The 14,300-nt window shown below is 47.3% G+C and overlaps 2 protein-coding genes across 11 annotated transcripts in view; one reads left to right on the plus strand and one right to left on the minus strand.

Annotated features, from left to right (window-relative positions):
* The window catches only part of SMYD2 (SET and MYND domain containing 2), a 52,081-nt gene extending 44,674 nt beyond the window's left edge, over positions 1-7,407 (plus strand). For 2 of the 4 annotated variants that reach the window (XM_081491313.1, XM_081491316.1), the window contains 4 exons: positions 469-610; positions 1,530-1,707; positions 4,660-4,768; positions 6,976-7,407. In XM_081491313.1, coding sequence (XP_081347439.1) covers positions 469-610; positions 1,530-1,707; positions 4,660-4,768; positions 6,976-7,056 — 510 coding nt within the window. In that variant the 3' untranslated portion in view covers positions 7,057-7,407. The remainder of the gene's footprint in view (positions 1-468; positions 611-1,529; positions 1,708-4,659; positions 4,769-6,975) is intronic. The other 2 variants (XM_081491314.1, XM_081491315.1) reach the window with 2 other exon arrangements.
* Positions 5,981-14,300, minus strand: part of PTPN14 (protein tyrosine phosphatase non-receptor type 14) — a 193,678-nt gene continuing 185,358 nt past the window's right edge. For all 7 annotated transcript variants that reach the window (XM_081491310.1, XM_081491309.1, XM_081491299.1 and 4 more), the window contains one exon: positions 5,981-6,195. In XM_081491310.1, coding sequence (XP_081347436.1) covers positions 6,154-6,195 — 42 coding nt within the window. In that variant the 3' untranslated portion in view covers positions 5,981-6,153. The remainder of the gene's footprint in view (positions 6,196-14,300) is intronic.

Genomic DNA, 14,300 nt, shown 5'->3' on the forward strand with positions numbered 1-14,300 from the left:
CCAGATTGCAATTTCTTTAAAAGAAATGGCTGCTCCAAAGAGAGGGAAGGGAGAAAGATGGGTGGAGAGGTCCACCCACGAGGAGGTGGACAGCATTCTCCAGCCTTCCCCTCTTCACCAGACGCCACAGAATTTTCTTGGACGTTGCCCAGATTATCTTGTCAGTACCATCTCTCCTTGTTCTATTCTCTTGACTTCACAGATGGGTGAACAGACATATTTGCCCACAGCAAACATATCAAGGCAGGCAGGTGTCCTGCCTCGATAAGGAACACCTCAAAAATGAATGGTTTTGTCTTTCTGTGAGCAGGTAATGAATACTGAACTTCCCTGAGACCAGCTGCCTGATTCCCCTTCAAAACCTTAGAAGGGGCAAGCCTGTACCTCTGTGTGGGAAAATGTGCTATTTGAGAGGTTTCCCCATCAGTATGGTTTCCGTGGGAAGTAACCTGTGGACATTTCCCTCAGGATAAGGCCAAGGTGGAAATCCGGAAGCTCAACGATCCCCCGAAGGCAGAAACCATTCGCGACATGGTCAGATATGCACGCAATGTCATTGAGGAGTTCCGGCGAGCCAAGCACTACAAATATATCCTTTGCAACCTTCTCTGTCTTACAGGGGGCGTTGGTGAGCTGGGCACAGGAAGCAGGAGAAGGGTGGATTTCTGAGTATTGAAGGAAGGACGTTTCCTATCAAAGGATGGCCAGGGTGAAGACTTACTGGCCATCCATGACCTGTAGTCAACTACATCAGTGTTTCATAATGTTGCCCTTATCCTATTTATCTTTGTTGGACTAGTTTGCTCAGGAGCTCATCCTGGTGGAAGGCTTTTATTTTCTAAAAGTGGAGAACAGTTCCTTGAAGATCCTCACTGATTGGATATCTTCCTTTGGGCAAGGCACCTCACTGAGGGTTTTGCTGTGTAACAGGTGGAAACAGGCTTATAGATAGCAGGTCATTTGCCCAGGGCACACCATTCAGCAGGGCAGGTCTAGGGTTTTGCCCCTTGCCAGCACAATCCATATTTTTAACCACTATATTGTAGCATTTTCTTGGGTTAGATTTGTACTGAAGAAAGAAAATCAGTGAAAGGAAATTAAAGAAAGGCACTTTTTTTTTTTCCTGAGCATAAGAACTTTCCCATGTTGGAGAATGCTTCCTTAAGAGCTTTAGCGAAAGTTCCCAGCTTGGGTGAGGATTTAGATTTAACCAGAAGATTGAAGATTTTTTAATTCTAATCAACATTGTTCACAGCTGAAGGAAGGTTGTGTTCCCTGTGGCTGAAATTCTTTAGTTGTGTTTAACAGCTGAGGTCTTCCATTTTTCCTGGTTTTTTTTTCCTTCCAGAAAAATATATGAGCCCTTTCACTTGCTTGGCATTCTGTAATTTTCTTTTTCAGAGGGTGTAGCTGGGGGTGGAGTGGACAAAATAGTAACTCCTTGCCCCTTTTCCACTGAACCCCTCCACCCCGCCCTTGGGAAGCCTCCTCGTGGAACTGCCAGGCCTGTCCGTTCCTTGACTCCACAGCACCCCCTAGTGAGCTGCTGGAGATCTGCGAGCTCAGCCAGGAGAAGATGGGCTGCGTGTTCGAGGACAGTAACGTGTACATGCTGCACATGATGTACCAGGCCATGGGCGTCTGCTTGTACATGCAGGACTGGGAGGGAGCCCTGCGGTATGGACAGAAAATCATCCAGCCCTACAGGTGATTGCACTGGCTCTTCCCATCAGCATAGCTCAGAGTAGAATTGGGTGGATTGGAACGTGTCCCTTGGCCGTCCCGTGTCTTCACGTTGCCATGCTGGAGCGGGCCGGGAGCAGCTTTCTCTCCTCTCCATGACATCTGCAGGTGCAGGCTCAGGGTGCTTCCCCTGGGCCTAGCCTGTGCCCTCCACCACCTGGAAGAGACACCCAGGGAGGCGGGTTGAGGTGATGCTGGGAGTGGGGGGAGGGGGGCTGGGGCAGGATCTCTCCTAGGACCCGTCCAGGATGCTCTGTTCATTGGAGTTAATTCAGACCAGTGTGAAAAAGCCACCAGTTAGTTTCTTTTCCTTTCTGTGCCTTTTAAGTTAAATGGCACTGAGTTACTTGGTTAGCAGTAGTCTCAGAAACGCTTTTTTTCCATCTCCTTCTTTTGCTTTTTTTAAAGTGCAGCCTCAGTTTGCACCAGCTTCCCTGGTGGCTCAGATGGTAAAGAATTGGCCTGCAATGCAGGAGAATTGGGAGAAGGCAATAGCACCCCACTCCAGTACTCTTGCCTGGAAAATCCCATGGACGGAGGAGTCTGGTAGGCTACATTCCATAGGGTTGCTAAGAGTCAGACACGACTGAGCGACTTCACTTTCACTTTTCCCGTTCAGGCACTGGAGAAGGAAATGGCAACCCACTCCAGTATTCTTGCCTGGAGAATCCCAGGGATGGTGGAGCCTGGTGGGCTGCCGTTTATGGGGTTGCACAGAGTCGGACACGACTGAAGCGACTTAGCAGCAGCAGCAGCAGGAGAATTGGGTTCGACCCCTAGGTTGGGAAGATCCCCTGGAGGAGGGCATGGCAACCCACTCCGGTATTGTTGCCTACAGAATCCCAAGGACAGAGGAGCCTGGCAGGGTTGCAAAGAGTCGAACACAACTGAGTGACTTTCACTCACTTGCTCAGTTTGCAAATGAGGGAACTCTGGGACTGTTGGTCGCGGTTATTTAATATTCTCCTGTAGATTTGATTAAAATAAGTTGGATTTTAACCTGTAGTAATAATGAATGTTAATCAAGGGGAGGTTTCCTGTCGAGAGGGTAGTAAACCTTAAAGTGGGTGACAGGAGGCGGCTCTGACTAGCTGCTTCAGGGCTGGGCTGACCTAGATCAGATCATTGGGGTGCTTGTTAAGCACATTTATGTTAAACTTTACAGAGTCTCTTCAAGACTAAGTGGCTGCAAGACTCTTGGCATCATGCCTGAAATCTCTGTGTGGCAGAGGCACCCCGGTGCTTTTGCAAAGCCCTCAGTACTCCTTCAAGTTCTAAGATCGGGGCTGTAACTCTGTCTAATCTGAATCTCCACTGCCCACTTGGCCCTCCACTTACCCCACAGTGCTGTGATAAGCCAGCAGGGGGAGCCCACGGGGCAGCCAGCTCCTAAAATCTGCTCCTGGAAACAGAATTTGATCCTGTGGGGATAATCTCAAAGCCTGTCCTTCCTGAGATGGGTCAGGAAGTCCACGCACACTTCCTGCCGTGAGATCTGGCATGAATCTTGGCCCTGTGGTTACTCTCCCAGCAGGGCTTGCCATGCTCCACCCTCCATTAGCTTTGGGAGCCACTTTGGGGAGGCCCAGCCCTGCCTTCCCTGGGTCACTGTGCCATGCTTAGTGGCTCAGTCGTGTCTGACTCTTGGCGACCCCATGAACTGCAGCCTACCAGGCTCCTCTGTCTGTGGAATTCTCCAGGCAAGAATACTGGAGTGGGTTGCCATTCCCTTCTCCAGGGGATCTTCCCAATCCAGGGATCAAAGCCAGGTCCCCCGCATTGCAGGCGGATTCTTTACCAACTGAGCCACCAGGGAAGCCCAAGAATACTGGACGGGTAGCCTATCCCTTCTCCAGGGGATCTTCCCGACCCAGGAATCCAACCAGAGTCTCCTGCATTGCAGGCAGATTCTTTACCAGCTGAGCTACCAGGGAAGAATTTGATCCTGTGGGGATCCCCAGGGATTCCCCATGCCTGGGAAGACAGCTTGAATGTATCTATGGACTTTGAGGCCACAGCAGGTAGAACGTACCAGCCTGTAAATAAACACCTCCAGCTTACACCTCCCCACCCCCAAAAGCCTCCTGGGCTCTGTTCATAGGGCAATGGCTCTTTCCTAGGCAGGCCCCATCAGTCAGCCTTTAGCTGAAACCAGAAAGAGAAGACCTCCTGTATACAAAGCCCTCTCTTGGGCAATGGAGAAAAGAAGTAGGAAGTAAGACTTTAGAGAGCTTATACTTTTGCTAAACCAACTGACATCATAGAGTGTGACAGAAAGCTGAGGTCTTGATTCACTGGTGTGTGTGTATCTTTAAGGATACTGTCTTTTTAATGTGAGGGGATATTCATAAAGAGGGAATTTACCTTTTTTTTTTGCTGTGCTGGGTCTTCATTGTGGTGTGCAAACTTTCTCTAGTTGTGGCATGCGGGTTCTCTAGTTGAGGCACACAAGCTTAGCTGCCCCAAGACATGTGGGATGTTACTTCCCTGACCAGGGATCAAACCTGCGTCCCATGTATTGGAAGGTAGATTCCTAACCACTGGACCGTCAAGGAAATCCCAGGAATTTATTTTTAAAGATGTTTTTCCCAATGCCCTGCAGCAGGTGCACCTAAAACACAACTCTGAGGCTAGGATTGAATGTTGCGTTTATTCATGTCTTTCCGTAGGATCTCCCCTGTAGGTTTCATGTGGTTTTTCAGATGCACACAAACTGCATAAAAGGAAGTGCATCCACAATGAGTAGTCAGGGTTGAACCATCCATGTCTTCCACCCAGCACCTGCCAGGGTCTGGAGGAGCCTGGCTGCTGTGGACAGTGTGGCCATCAGCTGGGCAGCCACAGGCTCACTGCGTCTGGCCTGTGGACTCTCCGCAGCTGTTACAAGGCAGCCTGTTGTCTCTTCTCTTCTTCCAGTAAGCACTACCCTCTGTACTCCCTCAATGTGGCCTCCATGTGGCTGAAGCTAGGAAGACTGTACATGGGCCTGGAGAACAGAGCTGCTGGAGAGAGAGCCCTGAAGAAGGTGCGTGTGTGACGCAAGGCTGGGCTGCCCAGTGCCTGACGGCCTCCTTGCACTTCCTGTCCTGGGGGATGCAGGTGACTGATAGAGTCATGGAGAATGACCAGCCCTTGGCCACCCTCCAGCCATAAGAGTGGGCAAAGGTGGGTTTGCAGGCAGCAGGGGACGGAGTAATTGCGCCTTTGGCAATTTTGCGTCCTGACCCTCCTGTTGTGAAAGGTATGTCCATATTGTGGCTACAGACTCACGGCTGTGGAGAAGGGGGTACTGCCCCTGTCCCCTGGGAAGCCATGGAAGTGCTAAATATGACCATGCAAAGAGGCCAGCATTATTAAAATGTCTTTTCTGGTCCACTATTATAGATAAAAAGAAAAAAAAAAAAATAAAAGGCCAAGGACAGGTCAGAAGACTGTGGTGAAGGAATTCTCCAAATTTCTACTCTTCAGGGTTTATAGATACAGATTTCATGATGCCCAATTGTGGTGAAGTCAAGGCTTTTGGGCCTGGAGAGGGCCCTCAGTGTGAGAATTGTGCTTTTGCAGTTTTTAAAATGAACTTAACCATTGACAGTGTTCATTGAGTATGGTTACGTGCCAGGACCTTCATATGGTCCTTTTCTTTTAATTCTCAAAAAAAATGAGATAGGCTTTCCCAGTGAATAAATTGAGATTCAAGCAGGTTAAGTAATTTCTTGAGGGTACATGCTGAGGTTCTCATTCAAACTGGGGTCTTTCCGAGTTGAAAGCTTCAAGTCCACCCACTCATGCTGGGACTAACACACAGGGAGACCCAAGACCCTGGGCGTGGTGTTTGCCAGCTGCCCTGTGCCCAGTGGGTGAGGGCGCTAGGCCGTGCCCCTTACCTTACAGAAGCACAGTCACCGTCTTGAGCATTGATTGCTTCTCATTGCTCTTTCTATGGATGTCAATGCTGATGAAATACAATCTTTGGGACAGTCGTTATTTATGGAGAAGCCAGAAGTTGATCAACTATAACCTTTGGGACAGTCTCTTTGTATCACTAAGAGAAACACCTTTGTAAAAGCTGGGGTCGTGGACTAGGCCTGGATGCCGAACCCTCCAGATTCCCCAAACCTCCCCAGTACACTGTACAGGAAGAAGGAGTATGGTCCCACATGGTGGAAGGAAGTGCCAGGGCTGACCCACCCTGGACGTGGGAGTTAAAGATCAAATATTCTGTTTTTGAACCACGGAATTGGTTTTTCTAAGATGATGTTTATTGCCTCAGTGAGGTTGGAAGAACATTAACCAGTTAGGTCTCAGTTGCAGAGTAAGTAAACTAATTGCAGATCCCTGAAGGATAGCGTGGATCTGAGGAAGGAACACGAGTCCTGACATGAATGCAGGGGGTGAGGAGAGACATTTAAATCAGGTGCTTCCTGGAGGCTTGCACTCCTGTTGGTTTGAGATCTAGGAAGAGAATAGTAGAACAGAAAGGAAGGCCAGTCAACAGTCACAAGCCGTCAGAAATTCCCTGTTTAAGGGAATGGGAATAATTTAAGTTTTTCTATCTGTGAATAATACTTTTGAACACAGAAGAGGAAGATAAATAATTATGGATTACATTAGATGTATAATTCCTATATGCCAGGCACTGTTCTAAACACTTTATGTGTATCAACAACTCTGAGAGTAAGATATTGCTCCTCTTTTATTATTACAGATGAGGAAACTGAGGCACAGAGTCGTTAAGTAAATTGCCCAAGGTCACACAGCTAGGAAGGACGGAGCCACCACAAACTCTCTCATTTGAAAGAAACCTTATTCAATATATTCTCTCTGGACTCCTCATATGAAACTCGTGCCTATTTTTAAGTTTTTAAAGAAGACAAAAAGACGTAAGCTTTTCGAAAGGGAAAAATGATTTAGTCATGTCTTACACACGAGTAATATAAACTAAAATCAGAAAGGTTTGTCCCTAAACCCTTTCTCTATCATTTCTTCAGCTACTGAAGAATGTTTTCCTCAACAGTAGAGACTGGGTGACTAGTTAGATATGAGACAATCTTGTCTTTTTCCTTTTTAAAAAAAAAAAAACAAAACGCTGGACTGGAGGCGAACAGGGGCTCTGAAAGCCACTTTGTATCCTGCACCTTCAAGCAGAGGAGTCTGGCCTGAATTAAAGTCAGCCTAGGGGAGGGGCAGGGGCGCTGGCTTCAAACTCTCAACCCCTGTTCCTCTCTCTCCTAGGCCATCGCCATCATGGAAGTAGCTCATGGCAAAGACCATCCGTACATTTCTGAGATCAAACAGGAAATTGAGAGCCACTGAAACTACGCTGACATGTTAGTTTTTATTTAAATCCTAGTGCAGACACCTTCAAGGATTCGACTATTTCAAATCATTCACGCCAGCATTTCTGTAAATTCACTGAATGAAAACATGACTTGCACTTAAACCTCACACATGGCTTACTTGGACATTGATCTTAATCTTTGACCTACAATATCAAATTCATTTTTGAATGCTTTTTTTTTTTCCCCCTTAAGAGATCCTGGCATGGTTTCATATATTATACTTCGGACAGATTGTGTTTAAAAATGTAGCTATTTTTCCCTTCACAACTACTGTAACCTTCTGAACAAACATGAATGATGAAAGAGAATAAAAAAGATAATAGTATTTGAAGTTTGTGTTTTCCTCTGTTGGGTGAAAGTGAAAGTCGCTCAGTCATGTTCGACTCTTTGCCACCCCATGGACTGTAGCCCACCAGGCTCCTCTGTCTGTAGAATTCTCCAGGCAAGAATACTGGAATGGGTTGCCATTCCCTCCACCAGAGGATCTTCCCGACGAAGAGATTGAGCCCAGGTCTCCCAGATTTCAGGCAGATTCTCTACCATCTGAGTCATGAGGGAAGCCCACTCCGTTGGTTGGGGGAACATCAGAGACATCACTTTGCTGACAAAGGTCCATCTAGTCAAAGCTATGGTTTTTTCCAGTAGTCATCTACGGATGTGAGAGTTGGACCATAAAGAAGGCTGAGCACTGAAAAATTCATGCTTTTGAACTGTGGTGCTGGAGAAGACTCTTGAAAGTCCCTTGGACTGCAGGGAGATCAAACCAGTCAATCCCAAAGGAAATCAACCCTGAATATTCACTGGAAGGACTAATGCTGAAGCTGAAGCTCCAATACTTTGGCCACCTGCTGCAAAGATCTGACTCATTGGAAAAGACCTTCATGCTGGGAAAGATTGAGGGCAAGAAGAGAGGAGGAGGACAGCAGATGAGATGGTTGGATGGCATCACTGATGCAACGGACATCATGAGTGTGAGCAAACTCCGGGAGAGAGTGAAGGACAGGGAAGCCTGGTGTGCTGCAGTCCATGGGGTTACAAAGAATCAGACAAGACTTAATGACTGCACAACTAGTGTATTCTTCATTTCAGTTATTGTATTCTTCATCTCTGGTTTTCTTTGTTTTCTAAGTTTTTGTTAAAAACTTGTAACTTCTTGCTCTGTGCATCCATTCTTCTCCTGAGTTCTTTACAGTCATCACTCTGAACGCTTTCTCTGGTAGATTGCCTATCTCCACTTCACTTAGTTCTTCTGGCATCTTCGTCTCGTTCCTTTGTCTGGAACATCTTCCTCTGCCGCCTCATTTTGTCTGAATTGCTGTTTGTGTTTTATGTGTATGGTAGCCTAGTTATGTTTCTCGACCTTGGGGAAGTGGCCCTCTGTAGGAGATGTCCTATGTTTCCCAGCAGAACACTCCCCCTCTTGTTGCCCCAGCTGTATGCTCTCGGAGTTCCCCCTAAGAGGGCTGCATTAATCCTTCTTTTGGGGGGCTATGTGGGTGGTCTGCTAAGTTTGATTGGCCCCTAGTCTGGTTGGTTGCCATCTCTGCATTGTATGCATGCTCCTGGCTGCTGGTTAGTGGGGCCTGGTCTTGAGGCAGCTGGCTGCAGAACCCCTGGGGGCCGTGGGCTGGTGCTGGCTCACTGGTGGGCAGAGTCAGGGTCCAGAAGACACCAGGGCTGCTGCCTGCCCACTGGTGGGTGAAGCCAGGTCCTGGATTTAGTGCTGGCCTACTGGTAGGCAGAGCTGTGTCCTGGAGTTTGGTTACGGGGCTCGGAGATCCCAGAGCTGTTGTCAGATTGCTGGCAGGGCCGAGGAGATCCAGTTCCTGGGTCTGGTTACTGGAGACAGGTTACTGGCACAGTTGGGTGTGGGGCCTGGGGTGTCTCAAAGCTTGTGTTGCCCTGCTAGTGGGCAGTGCCAGGGACCAGCTGATTCCAGGGTAGGGTCTGGTCTCTCTTTTGGGTGAACTCATTCCACTGCAAGATTGTGGTTTTCTTTGGTGTAGTATTTGCCCCCTGGTGAGTAAAGCTGGTCTAGAGGCTAGAGCAGGGCTGGGGCCTGTCCACGGGTGGATGGAGGTGGGTGCTGGACTCCTGGTGGGCAGGGCCTGGTCTAAAGGTATGTTGAGAGGTGGCTGTGGGCTCAGGAAGCTTCTCGGCAGCCTGTGTGCTAATGAATGAGGCTGTGTAGCTCCCCAGTTAGCTGGTTGGCCCGAGGCAGCCCAGCGCTGGCCCCTACAGGCTGTTGGGTGGGGCCCAGTTTTGGCACTAATGAGCTGGAGGGAGGATCCCATGATGGCACCTGCCCCAATGTCCACGTGGTAGAACATCCCTCAGTACGGCTGCAGCCAGTGTCCACATCCGCAGGATAAGCCACGGCCATCCCTGCCTCTCAAGACCTGCAGGTAGGTTTCGCCCAGGCTCCTATCAAATTGCTGCTTTTTGCTGGGTCCCAAAGGGCGAGAGGTTTTGTGTGCACCCTTTAAGAGTGAAGCCTCTATTTCCCCCAGTCCTGTGTGGGGCTGCTGAAATTAAGCCCCATGGGCCTTCAAAGCCAAGTGCTCTGCGGGCTTATCTTCCTAGTGCAGGACCCCCAGGCTGGAGAGACTGATGGGGGGGGCTCAGACCCCTCACTCCTGTGGGAGAACCACTGCAATAGAGTTATTTTCCAGTTTGTGGGTCACCCCGGGACCCAGGGAGTGTGGGACTTGATTATGTCCCGAGTCTGCCTCTGCTACTCCTTCTCGTTGCGGTTCCTTCTCTCGGGTCTTTAGTTGTAGAAGATCTTTGCTGGTGGGTTCCAGCTTGTTCATCAGTGGTTGTGCTGCAGACAGTTGTGATTTTTGGGGTGTTTGTGAGAGGAGGGGAGCTGAGGCTCTGTCCCGCCGTCTTGCAGGGATGTCCTGTCAGCTTTTCTTTTCAAACACAACGTCTTTTTTCTTTTAAAGATGTATCATTGTCTTGTTGCCACGATCAGCTTCTACGCAGAATGACCCGTGTGTTTAGTGATGTTTGCTTGCATCTCCCATCACCCCGTGTGGCTTACGGAGCCTTCCATCTTCGGGATGTGAAACAAGCTGGGACGCCTCTGTAGGTGAAACACTCCTTATACAGGGATAGGGCTGAAAAGTGGGTGAGTCGCTGAAGTGGTTATAGTGCATTGTTACTCATCAAAGAGAGATGAAAACATTGCCCACCGTCATCACCAGGGGCTCCCTGTGAGAGTCTATGGCAGTCGATTGGCTGGCTGAACATACGGGCCGGGGCTACACTCTGCCCTGCTCAGTCGTGTCCAACTCTGTGCGACCCCATGGACTGTAGCCCTCCAGGCTCCCCTGTCCATGGGATTCTCCAGGCAAGAATACTGGAGCGGGTAGCCATGCCCTCCTCCAGAGGATCTTCTGGACCCAGGGATCAAATTTGCGTCTCTTGCGCCTCCTGCATCAGCAGGCAGATTATTTACTACTGCGCCACCTGGGAAGCCATTTTTAAAGAGATGAGTCATGCTGTTAATAAACTTGAAAGACAAAAACAAGAATTTGGGTTTTCTATAGCAGCCTCTGCCTATCTTTTCTCGGTTGGTGGACAGATTGGGATCTGAATAAATGACAGTGGGGTGGGGATAGCACATTCTGGGCATTTAATAAGGGTTATCACTAGCTGTGAGACAGCTCCATTTCTGGGTTCTTCACACTCCATTTACCTAGCAATTACCCCTTTCACGTTTTGTTCTAACAGTGATGACTTTGGGACATTTCAAACTAATTCTTCAGCATGTTATACAGGAATGAAAAGTGGGTAGAAATAAATGGGCTTTAAAGAGGTTCAAAAGCAGGTTTTTCCCAGGCACATTTGCCTATGAAAATAATCCTAAAAGTAAGCAGATGCTTTCAGCTAAGGCAAAACATACAGAGTACAGAAAAGATTCAACTGTTTTCTCTGAAAAAAAAAAAAAAAGTTTATTGCATTTGGAAGTCAATAGATATCTTTTACAAAAAAGGTTAGAATAAAGATCTCACATTTGTAAAGGCACATATGAAACATTTTACAGCAATGACAAGGGCAGTGAGAACATAAAACAATACACAACTAGGACCAATATCTAAAGACTTTTAAAATAGATAAGAAACAGTGCAAAAATACTGTCAAAAGTCAGTTTCATACACTTCATAACTGTGTATAAAACTGGCAAGCATAAGCTTATTTACTGATATAAAAAAAGCACATAGAATAGCATGCATAGATTTATTTAAGGCTTTTAATATTATCGAGAGAGAGTCTATAGCAAAGTAAAGTTGACACTTGAGTATTAATCACTCCCCAACTCAGGGAATGTCCTATAAATGTCTCACCCACCCCCGCTCCTTACAACTAGTTTGTCGTAATGAGACTGGACTTCCATCTTGCAAGGTAGCAAGTGGACACCTCGGGGAGAAGAACGTGTTCTCAGGATCCCAAGTCCCCGCTCTGGAATGCATTTCTCACAGCAATAACTCAATAGGTGGTTAAATGTCCGGGTCAGCCCATGCCAGCCAGCCACGGACGGCTGACAGCCCTGCACTTCAGTTGTGTTGTATGTCAGAAGGCTTCTGCGGACTGACTCAAGAACCTTAAGAACAAACCGGTTTCTACATTAGGGACTTGTCTGTACATCCGAAATGAGACCTATTAAATGTCAACTGGCTTGAATAATATAACAATTGACAACATATTAAAGACAGAGACCAAGGAAAACTTCAAAATACTGAATTAAGTAGCACAATTATAGTCCAGTGAAACAAAATAGATTAGCATGTTACTTGATGTAACACAGGTTATATAAGGTTACACATTTAATAGTCATCTGCATATGTAAACCCTTTTTTATCTCATTTACATATATATCCTCAAGCAAGTCAGCTGACTATTGAAGGAACAAAGGACATACACAGGAAATCATCTCTGATGAGGAGTAACCTTACTTCTGAAAGGATAAGTTTGATAGAGTTTAAAGATTCCAAACTGGCAAGAAAGTTCAGTCAAAGGAAGTTGCAGTAACATTTTACAACGTTCCCGTTGGGGGCAGACAATGGCTCTGAATTACAGCTCTCAGTTCCAAGCTGAAGGTATTGATTAGCTAACACTGAAATTCAGGGAGGTGGGCAGCCCCTGAGAAATGCTGAGAATACCAGGCACCTCTGCTCTGAGAGCCAGCCGAGCTCAACTTGGAGCAGGATTCCTGAGCTGTTAGCAAAACAGTTCCACTCCAAGGCACAAAAAGACCCCAGTCCAATGTTTTCAGGTTTGTCCCCAAGACCTTTGTCAGGTGAGGTGACCTCTGTGTTTCCCTTGAGGAGGAGGTTGGGAAGAAAGGTCCCATCACAGACTGGATGAATAGCAATCCTGCCCCTCCCTAAAGAGCTAGCTTGTAAAAAGTCTGCAAAGAGCCCAGAGCTTCACCTGTTTCACCAGACCGGCCAGGCTGCATAGAGGCCACGATGAAAGGAACACGGTCTGCAGGAAGGGGCTGGAGATGATCTGACCACATGTGTCATTATGCCAAAGGCAGCCAGTGGGGATCCATAGAAGTTCACCTCAAAACAAGCCTGAGAGACTGCTGCAATCTTTGTTCAAACAGGACTGATGATCGAATCCAGCTTTTCTTTCATCCCTTCTAGTCCTGAACGATAGTGTCGATCACCAAGGGGAAAGAGAGAGGGTGGAAGGTCAACTTCCTGGTTGCTGACAGCACCTGGCTATTTTCATTCTGGTTACTTCCATTTGCCAGATTCTACTCCTTGAAACTATGCAAATGCCATATTTTACTCTTAGAAGCTACAGAAGCATGTTAAGATAAGAATTAGATTTCCTAATTTTATAATTTGGAGAGATTTTAAAGAGTGAGTCCCTGTGACTAGATTGAACTGTTTTGTAAGGGTTGCACTAGGAGGGTAAGGAAAGAAAAGGTGTTGCTGTCGAGAGCTGCTCCATAAAAGCAAATGAGAAAAGGAAAGGTCGGTACCGTCCTAAGTGCACGCAGGGTGCCCTTGGAAAGGAGAGGGTGACATCACAAAGTACTCCCACCTGTGCTCTCAAGTGAGACAGGGAACCGCTGTCATGTATTGACATCTTCCTGGTTCTCATGCCCTGATTACAAACACGACATGCTGGAAAGGGGGTCCCCCAGGAGAGACACAGTCAAGACGCCCAGGAGCTGCGATGGCTAACTCTGGAGCCGTGTGGATGAGCAAAACATTCTGCTGAAACGGCTGCCAGCAAAGGGAGGGCCACTAGCAAGCAAGGGGAGGGGTCTTTCTGAGCAGTGGATCGAGGCAGACATCAGAATCCAGAACGTTCGTCAAGCTCTCCCACAACAGCGAGACAGTTTAAAACGACCAGCAAGGGTGAAACTGATCTTCCCACTGCAGCGAAGTCTTTCCTAGGAGTGCCATCTCATTTCCATCCCTCTGACCTCGCACAGGAGGAGGGAGTAGAAGAGACACCCTTGAATTCAAAAAATTCTTTGTGAGTCAAAAACGTTTTGATAGCAACTCCAAAGCTGATATAAAAAGCCTTCCTCTTCCTCCCCCCGGTTTACAGCTCTTCTCTGGGCAAGCTCCTGGTGTTTTTGGGAAAGAATGGTCTTGATGGCCCAAAGCATGGCAGAGGGAACAGAGACTTTCTAGACAGATGCTCATCATAGTCAGGCTTGCCCATCAGCTCATGCCCTCCTATCTTAAAACGTCCTTGAATTTATTTTTAAAATGGGAAGGCTGACCGAAGCTGAACAGTAGGAACTGATGCACATCCTCCCTTTTACAGCACCAAACAACAATAAATTATGCAGTCTCATGACACCGATCGGATGCCAGATATTCAATGCCAGCCTCACGGACATTTTAATAGAGAACTTTTTAGTTCGGCCTTGAGAAAGAAGATGCAGCTATAATAACCTGGAAAAAAATAAGTCAAGTAGTGAGCTGGTCAAAACACCCACCCATCTGAGTTTCTAATGGAAATGCAAAGCCTCAGAGCAGGCAGGATAAAGGTTGAGTATTGGGCAAGCAGGTCATTGAGTTTCTCAGGACCCTACGAAGAACAGCGATTTTCAGGGTAATAAGTATGAGTTGGCAGATTTTGACTGAATACACCTGCCCATTTCTCCCAGAAATGTTGCTATTCCTTTCAACAGTAAGGTCTTCTGCCCCCAAATATCTTAGAAGTTGAAGCAAAGAGAAG

This window comes from Giraffa tippelskirchi, chromosome 5, assembly GCF_054371585.1.
Source record: "Giraffa tippelskirchi isolate mGirTip1 chromosome 5, T2T-mGirTip1v1.2.pri, whole genome shotgun sequence".
NCBI classification, from domain to species: Eukaryota; Metazoa; Chordata; class Mammalia; order Artiodactyla; family Giraffidae; genus Giraffa; species Giraffa tippelskirchi.